The sequence below is a fragment of the Lichtheimia ornata genome (assembly GCF_029851405.1).
Source record: "Lichtheimia ornata isolate CBS 291.66 chromosome Unknown scaffold00013, whole genome shotgun sequence".
NCBI classification, from domain to species: Eukaryota; Fungi; Mucoromycota; class Mucoromycetes; order Mucorales; family Lichtheimiaceae; genus Lichtheimia; species Lichtheimia ornata.
The window spans coordinates 240,050-254,202 of record NW_026695333.1 but is presented as its reverse complement, the minus strand read 5'-3'; the positions used below and the strand labels follow the sequence as shown (position 1 = coordinate 254,202).

At 43.6% G+C, this 14,153-nt stretch overlaps 6 protein-coding genes across 6 annotated transcripts; 1 reads left to right on the top strand and 5 right to left on the bottom strand.

The window, feature by feature from the left end:
- Nucleotides 1–50: 50 nt before the first annotated feature.
- O0I10_003845 (uncharacterized protein) lies at nucleotides 51–2,327 on the bottom strand (the record flags this gene model as incomplete). Its single annotated transcript, XM_058483912.1, has 10 exons — nucleotides 51–111; nucleotides 171–302; nucleotides 363–598; nucleotides 657–815; nucleotides 898–1,218; nucleotides 1,277–1,480; nucleotides 1,549–1,767; nucleotides 1,838–1,917; nucleotides 1,980–2,175; nucleotides 2,238–2,327. The coding sequence occupies 10 exons, from the start codon at nucleotides 2,325–2,327 to the stop codon at nucleotides 51–53; spliced, it is 1,698 nt and encodes a 565-aa protein (XP_058345301.1).
- A 516-nt stretch (nucleotides 2,328–2,843) lies between these two features.
- O0I10_003844 (uncharacterized protein) lies at nucleotides 2,844–5,414 on the bottom strand (the record flags this gene model as incomplete). Its single annotated transcript, XM_058483911.1, has 12 exons — nucleotides 2,844–3,194; nucleotides 3,253–3,459; nucleotides 3,515–3,633; nucleotides 3,691–3,778; nucleotides 3,836–3,901; nucleotides 3,991–4,413; nucleotides 4,483–4,518; nucleotides 4,645–4,683; nucleotides 4,745–4,843; nucleotides 4,930–5,109; nucleotides 5,168–5,251; nucleotides 5,319–5,414. 12 exons carry the CDS (start codon nucleotides 5,412–5,414, stop codon nucleotides 2,844–2,846), a joined length of 1,788 nt encoding a protein of 595 aa, XP_058345300.1.
- A 550-nt stretch (nucleotides 5,415–5,964) lies between these two features.
- Nucleotides 5,965–7,158, top strand: O0I10_003843 (uncharacterized protein; the record flags this gene model as incomplete). The annotated part of the gene is made up of 4 exons (XM_058483910.1): nucleotides 5,965–6,192; nucleotides 6,252–6,412; nucleotides 6,476–6,809; nucleotides 6,862–7,158. The coding sequence occupies 4 exons, from the start codon at nucleotides 5,965–5,967 to the stop codon at nucleotides 7,156–7,158; spliced, it is 1,020 nt and encodes a 339-aa protein (XP_058345299.1).
- A 112-nt stretch (nucleotides 7,159–7,270) lies between these two features.
- Nucleotides 7,271–10,958, bottom strand: O0I10_003842 (uncharacterized protein; the record flags this gene model as incomplete). The annotated part of the gene is made up of 7 exons (XM_058483909.1): nucleotides 7,271–7,322; nucleotides 7,391–7,761; nucleotides 7,821–7,913; nucleotides 7,969–8,479; nucleotides 8,546–8,711; nucleotides 8,774–10,430; nucleotides 10,488–10,958. The coding sequence occupies 7 exons, from the start codon at nucleotides 10,956–10,958 to the stop codon at nucleotides 7,271–7,273; spliced, it is 3,321 nt and encodes a 1,106-aa protein (XP_058345298.1).
- Nucleotides 10,959–11,039: 81 nt separating this feature from the next.
- O0I10_003841 (uncharacterized protein) lies at nucleotides 11,040–11,408 on the bottom strand (the record flags this gene model as incomplete). The annotated part of the gene is made up of 3 exons (XM_058483908.1): nucleotides 11,040–11,197; nucleotides 11,272–11,302; nucleotides 11,382–11,408. The coding sequence occupies 3 exons, from the start codon at nucleotides 11,406–11,408 to the stop codon at nucleotides 11,040–11,042; spliced, it is 216 nt and encodes a 71-aa protein (XP_058345297.1).
- A 455-nt stretch (nucleotides 11,409–11,863) lies between these two features.
- O0I10_003840 (uncharacterized protein) lies at nucleotides 11,864–13,952 on the bottom strand (the record flags this gene model as incomplete). Its single annotated transcript, XM_058483907.1, has 8 exons — nucleotides 11,864–12,052; nucleotides 12,221–12,451; nucleotides 12,547–12,657; nucleotides 12,749–12,796; nucleotides 12,876–13,032; nucleotides 13,107–13,248; nucleotides 13,311–13,450; nucleotides 13,612–13,952. The coding sequence occupies 8 exons, from the start codon at nucleotides 13,950–13,952 to the stop codon at nucleotides 11,864–11,866; spliced, it is 1,359 nt and encodes a 452-aa protein (XP_058345296.1).
- Between the last annotated feature and the right edge of the window lie 201 nt (nucleotides 13,953–14,153).

Here is a 14,153-nt window from a genome sequence, read left to right as displayed (position 1 = left end):
AGCTATGTCTACTATAAATAATAATACAAGTACAATGGTTTTTTTGTATCTTATACACGACGTGATGGTGTCATATAACCTTGACCAATACGATCCAATTGTTTCATGAAGCTACAAATGCTTCTATTAGCAAATCATGTATGTATAGGTGGCCCGTCCTATGTATGTACCTGGTAGAATTATGGATGGTGGTACCACCGAGTACAATCCGTACACCTGGGGTAGCGGCATTAAGTTGTGCAATGTAACGTGCCTCTTCAAATGTGGCGCCACCGATGATAAACACAATGATGTCTTGAGGTCTAAAACAATAAACAATGAGCTTCCATCACACTTAGAACATACGAGGATCGTGACATTACCTTTCACGTACTGCTTGTGCTTGCCCTGGAATGTATGGGTAGGTCGTATCTCGAAGTCGTGCTTTGATAAGCATATCCAATGTCTCCCCGATCAATGGTGTGTGTTGTGTATAAACGTTTTCCACGCCTTTCAATCCTTTGAGTGCACTTTTGCCACGAGAGAGGAATGTTTGATTGGAGAATAAATCATCTTGTCGCTGCTGATAACCGGCATACATCAGGATAGCAGGGATCAACTATAAAAGATTTGCGTGTATGAGAGAATGAAAAGTAATGTTGCCAATGTAACCATACCGCACTCTTCTTTTCACTAATGCCTGCCCGATCAAGTAAATCCACCAACGTCTTGATGCTGTTATTCTGCATGCGTTCATATCGTAGCGTGTACAATAACACCAGGCGGATCTTTGCATCTTCTGAAATATCGCTCCTCTCAATCATTTGTTGTATGCTCTAAGTTGATCCAATCCCCACGCGTGAGATTCACACACACACACACACACACACAATCAATATGGATTAAATTTTCACTTACTCTAAGGTCGTTGTTGTGATTCTCATTACAAGCCAACCCTTGTTCCAATTCACTGATCTCGAGAAGATGCGCCTGAGAGACACGGTTACTCAACGCACTGACTAGAGCCACATGCTTGGATACGTTGCCGGACAACTTTCTGAATTCAGGGTAATCCTCCACAAAGCGTTTCATATCGGCGATGCTTTCAATGTTCATGTTGGATTTGGTCTTGGTCTGATATTCATCCACGTATTGCTTGATAGTGGCACCCAAGTCACCGAGATTCAGGTACATGGACTTTTTGAAGAATGGATCTTGATCAGGCGACAAGACAATTTCCTAAAACACTCTTGTGTAAGCAAACTTGACTCTTGGATACCATAAACAATGATAATACCTTGAGCTCATTCCTCACATCCGGGACATTGGACATGTCCACTCGCCCATGATGAATACCAATCAATTCATGCACCATCGCTTGATAAGTCCATTGTGTCAGCAGAGGGGTCACAGGGTCGTTGCGGCGATCCATAATGAGAAGAATGGGTGGGGTATCAGGTCGCCTAAAATCGAACAATTGCCCTTCTCGTTGGATTTGTTTCTGTAAATGATGCGTCGTATTAGTAGCGTGTCGACCACAACCATGATCCCACATCATGCCTAGCTTGCCTGGACTTCATTGGCAAGTTCAGCTGCCATTGCACTTGCTCCTTGATATCGAATGACAGGCTTCTTTTTCAAGCTCAAGAGTACTGAACAAATGCCTCGCACCGATTGATCAAATGCTTCCCTGTTCCAGCTGGTAGCCGAATCACCAAAAATGTCACCCGCTTCCATACCCAACGAAAAGAGATCTGGATTGATGGCAAGGTAATCACCAAAGTATTCCTATCCTCCATCCATAAGCATTCCCATTATGCCCTTTTGACCCTTGAAGATCCATCATACACATACATACCTGCACTTCCCTGACCACCTCGTGATCATCAAGTTCGGCTAATCGTTCGATATCGGCTTTGTGCACGGTGTTGCTAAAGTCTATAATGCCTTGGTTAATGCATCATGCCAATAGTAGTAGTAGTAGTAGTAGACACACATACACAAGTAATAGTCTCCATAAGCTGGTTCTCGTAGCTCGTCAATAAGGTATCGCAGTGTCTCGGGTGTGGGTCGTAGGAAGCAAATGCACTTGAGATGCTTCATTTTCTCTCGGTTGCGGTTGTCAATGCGGTCGATAAGGTAGCATTCCTTTGTCAAGAGGTTGGACTGTGTCGCGACAAGAGATACTATAGGCGTCTAAATGACATGTCAGTCTACGTCAAGTTGCCCTCCCCCATAATCCACTTGCAAGTCCCTACCGTCATTGTGTCAAGGAGCAGCACCTTCATGCCAGGCACGTCGCTGATCATTTTCTCCACATAGTGCTGAACGGCTTTGACGACATCCATGGCTGACAAGAGATGACAAAGAAAGGTAGAATAGTATTAAGCGTGAAACCAAGCAACACTGACATTGGATTTCAGCTTCGCCGTTTATCACGCGCTGCAGGATTCTTTCGATCACGGGATCTTATATATAGATAGCTTCATAGAACGTAGAAGGTAAAAGAGACTTTCAATGCAAATGTTGTTTTTATTGTGATCCAAATGATGAAAGATACTAGTACTTTTTACATGATGATGCAGATGATCTAAAAGTGAAAGCGTACTTAAGCGTACAGATATGCAATAGTAGATTCTTCTCCCAATTAAAGCGTCAACTCCAAATGAAGATAGTATAGTGTCTCCATACAAAAGGCGAATCGTGTAGTAGTGACGCCAGAGCCAAAGGTCATAAAAAGTGCAGCAATGCTAACTTGAATAATACCAAGGGAAGGTGGTGGGTCATCCTCAAATAGAGCTGTTGCCAACAACTTGATAATGTTGCCTTCATGCGACATGGAGACACACTAAAGGTGTCATTCATTAGGAAAACGCCAACAGTTCTGCAGGTGGTGTAGGTGGCATTTTGGGAGGGGTATCATTGTCGTCATGATGATTCTCCTGTTGTAGAGTTGTTTTGTTGGTGGTGGTATGCGATGAAGATGCAGGGGATGATGATGAAATGGTATTTTTTGATTTTGAGCGTCGTGTTTTGCTGGAAGACGAAGGTGAGGGTGGGTTGCCTTTCATGAGTCGTTTCATGGTTGTTGTGGATGACGCTGTTCGGGCCATATATGGCTTGACACGTCGATCCCCATTCTTGCCGTTCTTTTCACTCGACTTTAAGAAACCAAAGAATGTTTGATTGGCAGCACGATCCGCAATCTCATCACGCTAAAAGATAAAGAGTGAGATGACCGTTTTCGATGAAAAGTCAAAAAAAGAAACATACCAAAGTGTCAAGATATCGACGTTGACCATAGATGAATGGTTTGCCTGAAACATATTCGAATTCTCGTACAGCCTTAAATAAGGCATCATCCAATTGTAGCAGGTTCGGGAAACAGCTGTTACGCCATCGTTCTTCTTGTAGCAATTGGAATGAAGCTTGAAAGAGTCGCTTAGGATCTGATGCATTCTTTTCAAAGTTGATCATTTCCTATTACATAGATACTTGTAAGTGGGAGAGGCGGGGAATAAGTGCTATCACCTACCTGGATTAGGTCGTTTCGTTGTTTCATGATTTTGGCCACGAGGATAGCTTTCGGCTGAACACGTTGCAGGTACTTCATATGCTCATCCACCAAAAGATGTACTTGGTCCATGGTGTCAGCTGTTCATTGTATGTGAGTATTATCAATGCATTGATCCCTTACATGAACAAGCATACCTTTCTCATGTAGTCGAGAGATAAAATCAGCTCGTTCTCTTTGCGTTAGGAGTGCTTTATCCCACAGGTCCTCGAGTTTCTCCCTAAACTGTTTAGAGAGGGTTGAGCATCATCCTGCTATTACATGTCAACAATAGCCACATACCTTGTCAATGTAATCCTCGGCTCTGTCTCGAATAATGGTCTTGAGCCTGTCGAATTCGCGATGCAACTAATCACCACATGGATGAAAGAGGAATGAGTGTACGCACACACACACACACACACACACGTGGCTGATAGCTATCATGTCACCCTTACCCTTTCGAGATTTTTGCTGCTTAATGATGGTACAATGGTGCATCGTTGATGGTCGGGTACATTTAACTCTTCCCAAATGGTGCGGATGCTCTTGACGTATTTGTTGTAAAGTGCAAGTCGTGTATCATAGATAGCCTGAAGCTCCTTTGCTTTTGCCTCCAAGATGGCGACATTGGCAGCTGAACGCAAGTTGATGCCATCTTTATCCTTCCTGAATACGTTGTTGTAGTAAGATAAAGTGGTGTCATTGTCGGCTGAATCGACCAGTGTCAGGTTTTCTCGATCCACTTCCAATGGGACCTTTGTAAACAGTCGTACGAGTGCCATATCCATGGGGTCATCTCGATTAGGCGCCACATCCAAGATAGTCCAGCAAAAGTGTATCATCCTTGCAGATGGCTCGAATGCTTGTTGACGGGTTGACTAAAAATAACAACATGGTTTGTTATGATTGAAACCTTATATTGTAAAGAAACATCGATAGATTTTTACCTGCTTCTCTAGTAAATCACGCAAGGCGCAGCTGATCTACAAAAAACATACACCACCGTAAACATCAGGAGTTGCAAAAGGGGTGAGGGAAGGGAAAAAAAAAAGAGAGGGTGGAAAGGGGAAAGAGAGAAAGCCAACCCATCCTTTGTTCGGAAGACTTACCGATTGCACCGTTGCCCAGCTCAATTCGTTCTCATAGGTCTATATAGTAGATGATGTTATGGATAATGGGCTATCAGTGGCTGTATGATTGATGTCTTACCTCGTAAGGGGAAAATGGATTTGGTTCATCCATCTCTGCTGTGAGCTTGTTGATCTGGCGTAGCCACTTTTTCACATGGATGCGGCGTTCATGTATTTCCTATACCCGAAGAAGATGAAGAGGCGATAAATAGTGAGATTAGTAATTCCTCTGACGCATGTATACAATATAATGATGATAGTTACACTGGTTAATTTTGAATCCAATGCCATTAAAGCCTCTTGTTTGGCAAATGTCGGGCCAATGTCTGAATGAAGCGGTAAATGATGCTGGTTGTCAAACAAGGCGACATCTTTGCATAGTTCGGACGTCAGCGCATTTTCCAGGGCAACACCAAGGATACTGCAGGATGCTTCAATGTTGGCCTAAGTAATCATATTATGTCAGCCTCCTCGTCATTACATTCATTCATACTTTATGTACCATTCTATCCTCGATATCTGCACACAGCAATTGTCGTCGTAGATCCTCGTACGCTAAGAGTCGATCCAATTCTGCAAGCACATACTGAAATAGCTCGATGAGTCGCGTATATCCATGTAGTGTAAAAGTTGTATGTAAAAGAAAAGCATACTTGAAGTCGGTCCGTGATCGATACTGTGTCCATTGGCATACCCATGGTAGTCCAAAGGTTATAGAGTTTGTGGATTTTGGCATCAAGACATTCCATGACCAAGTAAGAGTGAGACGAGGACAATGCGACTGTTGAAATGAGAAGGGAAGAGACAAGAGAGAAAAAGAGACGAGAGAGAGAGTGAGAGAGAGAAAAAGAAAGAGGAAAAAGGGACCGAGGGCAGTTTGTGGGTTGAGTAGTAAATGGAAAGCGTAACACCTGAAATGGATGCTGCTTAACCTCTGGGACTAAATAATATTGAAGGCTACTTCAAACAAACCATACCAATACCTACCTCCCTCCTTGTGTACTACTCCCCCACCTCCTCCCTTCACCACCCCACTGTGATAACCCGATTTGGTTCACCTCGTGCATTATTTGCATGTTTGGCAATGCATAAAAGAATGAGAGCCGGCATCTTCCCGTCATCATCCATTTATTTGTCCGTGAGTCGACGTAAAGGAGGAGAAGGGTACTTATGTACAAGTGATTGACAAGCCTGGTGATGATGGATTGTGGAACATATGACAATGGTACTTTTGATTAATAGGCATGCAGCGTGATTTCATTCAAAGTCCCTTCTCATCACACAACCTGCTTTTGTATTATGGGAACTTTTTTATCTCGTGCACAAGATACCACCACTACCACCGTTGAGCTACAACATCGCCAACAACAAGAGACGACGACAACGACTTGCGAGGACAATGGTGTCCATGGCCATGGCCCTGCATTACGCATTCCTGATTGGCTATTCACTGCTGCTGCTGCTGCTGCTGGTGATCACCTCTTGCCAAAGTCTACACTCCAGTCATGGTCCAAAGCTAACGTGAAGGTGAGGGAAGCAGTAAAGATTATATAACATCATCATTGATCCAGCCTTTTCTTTCTTAGGATCATGCAACTGCTTATCGTGCATTATTCCATATCCGAAAGGGTTCTATTCGTGTGATCAACATGCGACTCGAGTGGATCGTGGATACCCTTGCACCATGCATCATGTCATTGTCATCATCATCTTCTCCTACTACTACTACTACTACAAGTGATAAATGGTAAGTACTGCACATAAATGGGATGTTGAAAATGTTACTATTCTTGTTCACAATGAATTAAAGCTCGGTTTCCCTTCCTGCACAATTTGCCCAGATCATTCAAGCAGAAATTCATGGTCCTGATGGCGACAACAAGGGTGCACTGGAAATTAGCTTGTCTGATGACCATCGGATACACGTTGCCCCGTCGACGTCGTCGTTGTCGTCATCCGATTCTGGTATCCAAGACAACGACAACGACAACGACCCTCTTCCTACCAACACCACCACCACCCAAAAGAGATATTCCATCCAAATCGAGCTGTGTGCGGATACTCAGAAGCATGTCACCTTGATCGATATTGATATCATGGGGGATGATAAATGCCATGTTCATGCAAGGTCTCAAATGCTCTTGGTAAGTGGATTTTCATTGTTGATGATGGGACATACATTGATGAGGATAATAGGTGGATGGTAAATCACTGTACTATTCCCCACTCTATGGTATGCCGGACGCTGAAAACGAAAATGCAGCAGCCAATCGACCCGAATGCATCATTTGTCTCACTGAGCTAAAGTCTGCCGCCCTTGTTCCTTGCCAACATGTATGTCTTTGTACTTCGTGTGCCTTGATCTTGAAGTCGCAGCATGATCCCAATAACCGAAGGTGCCCTGTTTGCCGAACCTTGATCCATTCGATCCTTATATTAGAATGCAAAGACGATGATGATGATGGTGTTGTAGAGACAAGAGAAGGGCCATAAAGTAATTTTATTCACTACATTCGTTCCAAATTGTAATAGTAAAAGACCGTGAATGAGAGAGAAAAAGATAAGAAAAGGAGAGGAAAGGAAATCAAAAGTGTGTGCCATTTTTTTAAAGTCCTGATTCCTTCAGTCGTCGTGCAATTGTATCTTCATCCCGTTCCCTATACATACACATAGATGAGTTTTTTGTGATCTCCCTCGTTCATGACAAAAGAAAAGTAAAGCTTACCGAGGTTCCAGATCCAAGCTCAAATTATAGAGCGTCTCTTCATCTCTGCTCGATTGTAAATGCGTTTTGATAAACGCTTGGATGTCGGGAACGGCTTGCAATAGATAAGGAGTGGATTGATACTGCTGTAGCTCACGAATCACTTCCGCAGTCTTCATACGCTTTGCGAAATTGATTAGATGCTTTGATTTTTTCAAATAGTTGCTGTTGCCGTCTTCAATGAATGTCAAGTCTTGGAGGTAAATGCCGAGGAAAGGAATGCAAGGGGGATTGATCTTGTGGATAATGTCGCGGTATTCGGTAAAGTTCTTGTTGGCTCCCATCAATCGTCGAATACCCGCTAATGTTTGGATCGTGCGAGCTCCCATGAGCTATGTACAAGATAACAAAAAGTTACATGGCTGCTGGGAGTAGAAATGGATGTATTTACCTCCCACGTGCGTTTCATGCGTCCAATGGAACTATTGTCAAAGGCTGAAAGAATAGCCATGCATGTGTTGAAATTGTTGAGCAAGCGGCATTTCTATCATAGTGGATTAGATAAACGGATCTTAGCATCACAATGTATGTGTGTGTACCTCTGCTACATAAATCCAATGCTTTAAAACACCAGCTCGCTTTTTGACTTCTTCTTTGCTGAGAATGGAATCCGTCACCCAGGATGTCACTTGATTTGAGTACTCAATGGATGCCTTGACATTGGCAGCAATATGCTCCGAGTCTCCTTTGCCCCAATTCTTATCCAAGCATTCAACAGGCTTGATACGGCTGTATAACTTGAAATCCATCACCGTCAATTGACGTGCCAATTCCAGTGGATCGATATCAAGGAATCGCAAGCGTTTCATGTTCTTGGGTAAAATGGATGCAGGCATATCTTGGGGCCGTACATTGAGCGTCATTTTGCGAATTTGCCCAGGATCCTCAGCATCCATGCGTTTCCGTACAAGCTTGATCAATTGCTCAGCACCAAATTGCATGGATTCTCGTACAATGGTATCCGTAAATTGCATCAGCAAGGGCAACATGGGTCGATCTTCTTCTTCATTGTAGTATTTCTCCAACCATGATTTGATCACATTAAACACACTAAAATCATCCACAAGGGAGGTGGGCTTAGCATTTGAAGATCGTGGTTGTAACCATGGCACTTACCGTAAACGCACAAGTTTGAGTTTCTTTTCTTGCCACTTTACAAGCTCCTCTTGCGTCAAATCAGGCGGTGGAACAAGTGTATAGCGTTGAAAAAGCTCATCGAATAGTTCTTGAGTGGTGCAAAAGGATCGATAGGTGAGAAGGAATGTGGTATTGAATTTGGAGTCTATAGAGAGATATATGAATTAGATGATGATGTTGCCATTATTCAATGTTTGTATACCATACCAAGTTGATCATGTTGTGTGAGTCGTTGCACAAGCGCACGGACAGTGCCACCTTTGACATTGCCTTCCATGTTGAAAACAATTTCATTGGGATTGTAATCGTTTCCATAGTCCCCACGATCGTGTGTGTGTGGCCCTGGTGAAATGCCTGATGATGCTACACTTGGACTTTGTAGACCTGATGCACTAGCAATGGTGTCACGACGACGTGAAGCTTCCAAGGTATCTTCACCAAAAAACTTTGCAAGTTTGGCATCCTTATTGGGAGGAGGTGTGGCAGGTTGTTGTTGCGGCATAAAATTTTCTGGAATGCCTGGTATATGTTGTTGTGGTGGTGGCTGCTGTTGTGATTGCATCATGCGTTCCTCATCAATATCTGTCAAACGACTTGTGCGACCTGTAGCTTGTGGTGGTGGGCGTGCAAATTCATGCGAAGGTCGACGTCCAGCGCCGATCGGAGCAGAATCTGCTGGAAATGGCTTATTATTATCCACCAGTGTAGTGCTGCTATTGTTGCTTGTGGCTCGATCCAAGGATGCTTGACGGCAAATGTTGCAAATATCATGCACACCCGTATCGATCGTTTTAGCAAAAGATTCAATATGTTCAAAGGTGACGACCACTTCTTCAGCTGATATCTCTTGATTGGTGATATGCTGAGATGATATAAATAGCTGTCCCATCGAATCATGAATGCTCTGCTTGGATGACAAGAAGCGTGTTGAATGTTGTGGTCCAATTTCGATATCCTCAACGGAATTCAAAAACTGGCTCGTGGTATTGCTCAAGTTGCGGAATTGAGCCACGAGTAACGGGGTGCTGTTTTGAATCTTTGATAGGACCGTGGCATCATCAGCGATCGAAAAGGCTTCACGTGCGCTATCCAAAAGCGATGAAATGGCTCCATGGACATTGTCGGCAAGCACCACCAAGGTCGTAAGTGTATCAGGTCGCGATTCGCTCACATTGGAAGCACTACGCCATCGTGCATTGGGAGAACTCTCATGAATCAACTTGGGCTTGCTCTCTTGTACTTCGATTCGCATATCTTGAGCAATGGTCAAAAAGTTGCGTACAGCTATGAGCACCTCATCCGCATCCAATTGAAGCTTTGCAATCGCCTCACTAGGTGCCCATGCCCCTGATGCCACTTTGGCTGATAACACAAGCTTGGCTAAGGCAGCTAGCAATGCCCGATGATAGTTCTTGAGTTGCTTGTTGGCTTTAAGATAGGGTGAACTCTCCTTGTCAACGGCATTGGCAACATACAACAAGAGCCGAATTTCTTGTACGACCATCAATGCATCTTCACGAAAAAGTCCAATTTGACCTTGCTTGACAGATCCCTTCAATGTCTTGATTGCTTGTGCAATTTGAGATGATAAATGGCTCCAAGAGGGTGATAAATCAAAGCTCGTGCTGCTGCCAACGCCAAGGGATGAGAGGCTACTGTTTTGTGCACCCATGGTAGCAAGGCTGAGACGTCCATCCGTGGTAGTAGTAGTAGTAAGCCGTGGTTGTGGAGGAGAGGAAGGTGCAATCAACATCCCCGTATGTGGATCAACATGGTCCAACGTCCAAGTTGTTTCATCGGTCAACACGTTACAATAATATTCTCGTCCTTTGGGTGTCCATTTTCTGATCCAATTGGGCGGAAGCTATTAAATTAATCAATGAATAAACGTTACAGATGGATGCTAAATGGACCATGTTACCTGTTCATCGGGGCCTGATTTTGATGTGTATATGCTAGGTGAAGAGATAGAGCTCGAAGTCGTGGTCCCCGCACTTAATAAGCTTTGATTTTCAACAGCGTTGTTATGATGAAGGTGATGATGATCAAGACGATTGGCAGCTCGAGCAGGTCGTATAGGTCTTTCATCCAATCGATCGTTGAATTCTTCAGAGTCGCTAAAGGCTGCATAATCGTTGTATCGCAAGCTGTCATTGCTGATAGGTGGGTGATCATAAAAGGAAGGGCTCTTTTCATAATTAATGGGATCGTCAGGAGGTACGGAATAGCGCATTTCTTTGGTGACAACGTTGTAGTAGTAAACTTCAGAGCCATCTTCAGTTGTTTGAAGGATCCAATCGGAGCGTTGGTCGACTGGCGGTGATGTTGAAGGTGTTTCCGATGCTGCTAAGCTGAGTCGTAGTTGTTGGTGTTGCTGGGATAAAGGATCCATAGTTCTGCTGTGTCGATGCCAATTTTGTGTATCCTTGATAATTGATATATGTGGTGGGAGGAGGGCGTGTAATAATACCAATTAGGAGTCGTACCAGAAATGCATATACTTGTCTCGGTCCGTTGGATGAATTCCCCAAATTAAATACCTTGGATGACAGCAACGTATCAACACCACTACCACTCGTCTCAATGATTTGCACATAATTGCTCGGAAACCACCCGCGTTTTCCATTGCACCTAATGATGATGATGTTGTTGCCATGTGTTAGTTGTTTCCATGGATACACCCTTTGACGAGGTTGAAGAATTACCAGCCATCCCACCACCCAGAGTCGAGTTGTGCTAATACATCAATGATAGCACCTTGTTCAAACGAGAGCGAGGACGAGTCGGTAGATATGTATGGGTAGAGTGCACATACTCTGCATATAACGTCGTTCGTGCTCATGCTGTATTCTCACACTGAAGACGACAAGAGTTGACTCGCGAAATGGTCAATGAATGGGGAAATGGCAAGAAGAAACAGTTGATGCAGCGAGTGAACACGTTGTAATGTAGGAATCGGAGTAAAATGGGGGCTTGAATCTCGACGAGAGGAGGGATTGAGTCGATAAGCAGGCAATAGCTCAGGAGACGACGAGTAAACAGGAGTTGTAATGGGCACCACAACAATAGCGTGAGGAAAGAATACGAGGAACAAAAGAGACCAGTGGAATAATGTACAATCATGTTGATACTTTTGGGTGATACAAACCGAATTTGGGCTTGTCTCTTAGTTTCACACACGGTTTACCTGCCCGCCCTTTGCATTCACACCACCCCCATCCATCCAATGTAAGTAATGCATGCTATTTCTTTTGTACAAGGTATTGGGCGTCCTGCGCTACATTTTATTTGTTTTGCTTATTGTCCCAAGATGACTCGTGCATTTTCAGTCAATGCGCTACTCACACATTTCTCTAATACGCTTGGATCCAACACACCCTGGTTCACAAAGAAGGTGAGTTGCCGTTCAAGAAGCTCCAATTGCTCATTCAAAGTAAGACTTCCAATGATCGTGGCTAAGATTCCCCCAACCGAATGGATATGGTTCTACACACATGTACGAGGTTATTATGTTGTACAGATACATAGTAATAGTAGTGTAGCAAACATCCCTTTTGCCTTTCTTTTACCGCTGCTCCCGATTCCATCTCTTTTTCTTTTCCCCCACCCCTTTTTTATTCCCATCATCTTGCATCCCGAGGTACACATTTTTACCTTGATAAAACTTTGATAATAAATGGATGCAAACAAGCCCATCAGGAATTGACAATCCATACGATCAGTCATGCCTCCGTGACCAGGAATGCTTTGACCGAAGTCCTTGATATTGAATGCACGCTTGAGACCGCTGGCAAAGAAGCCACCAAAAGGCGCAATCAATGAAGCAAAACAAGCCATCACCAACGTATGTAATTGCACTGGTGCAATATAAATCTTGGTTACATTCTAGAAATGAATTTTTAGAGTTGGCTCACTGATCTACCATTTACTTCAACCCCGATCTATAAACCCCACAGAGTAAGGGATGCTATCCAACTTACCAAGGAAGCAGCAATATCAGACAATACTGCAGGTACATCATATGCGACGGCAGTGAAAACGGGGTTCTTGTGTTCACAAACGCCAGCAGTCCATGCAGTTGTTCCCAAATCCTTCACATGACAAGAAAAAAAGAGAACAATCAGGCACAACATCCTTCCTTTTTCTACTCTTTTCCTCCCGCACATTGCCAAATTAGCTTACCTTGACCGGGCACACCATATAGTCAAACTGCATAAGCAAGGTCACCCACTACAAATACATTCATCCACATGTTAATCAACCCATTGTGCTCTCTCTATCCATCCCTATGACCATGAACCCTACTTACAGCAAATCCAAACACCATGGTGCATAGCCAAGCTCCCAAAAAGCCTTCCACTGTTTTCTTTGGGCTAAGTTGGATGAGTTGTGTTCTGCCCCAAAAGAAACCGCACACGTAGGCAAAGATGTCGTTGCAAATGACCAATGACACGGGTAGTACAAACCTAAGATAGCACGACACAAAGATCTATCAGCGACATGGTTCTCCTCATTTACTCCCGAATGGATGCATATTTACCAGATCAACCCCTCGAGGATGTTGTTTACAATAAAATGGCTTTGAACAACAATGAGAATAAGGGCCATGTGTGTCCATCCAAATTGTGCGAATTGGCGCTTGTAAAGACCCTTTCGTAGATTTCCCACAAAGAAAACAAAGCCTATAGGATACAACCATTGTAAGTATACATCGTCATCCTCGTTTTACTATGAAAGGGCATACCAATGACGTAAAGCATAAAGCTGATGAAGCGATGATGGGTTGCAAAAGGCAATAAGAAGGCATCGACAAGGATGATTTGTTGAAAGTAGTAAATGATGGATTCTCCATGCAGATAATACATGGCGGTGACAAAAAAGTACCTGAGATGGAAAAAAAAATATAGAGATTAGGATCCGCCAATGAGTAGGAGATCAATGCATTCAACCCCACCGCCATTGGTATAGCGTGTGTGTGCGTGCGTGTGCGCGTGTGCATAGATCGTGGGGAGGTGATGAAAGGGGGTGGGAGGATGTTTCCATACCAACTGATAGTCTTGTACCAACGCATTTGTCTTTCTTTGGCTGGACCTTGAGCGATCAAGATGACTTCACCAAATACCACGGTTTGAATCGTCATTGTCATAAGAATCACCCACAAATGGCCTGAAGCGAGAATAGTAAAAAAGGCACCAATCATCATAAATGTAGTGACCGTGCGTATCCACCAATTGCGCCATTTTTTGCTGGAGGGTTGATCGGCTAACAGGACCTCTTGTGATTTTTGTTCCTCCTTCTTGGAAAGCAAGTCATTATTGGCCGCTGCTGTGGTTGTTGTTGACCGAGGTTGCTGCTGAAGTGCAGATGCTTTTCGTTTATTTCCCATGATGCTGTATATTGCTGTATAATATGTAACGGTGCGTGTTGTGTATGTATTATGAAAGGACGAGAAAGAAAAAAGGGAGGAGAAAAGAAGCGAGGAAGGAAGAGAGAGAACAAAAGTGTAGAAAAAGCTCACACAAAAAAAAAAGTTGTTGAAAGCCGAGGATTGGGGAATCTAGGTTACACACTCGTATTGAGTAAGCAC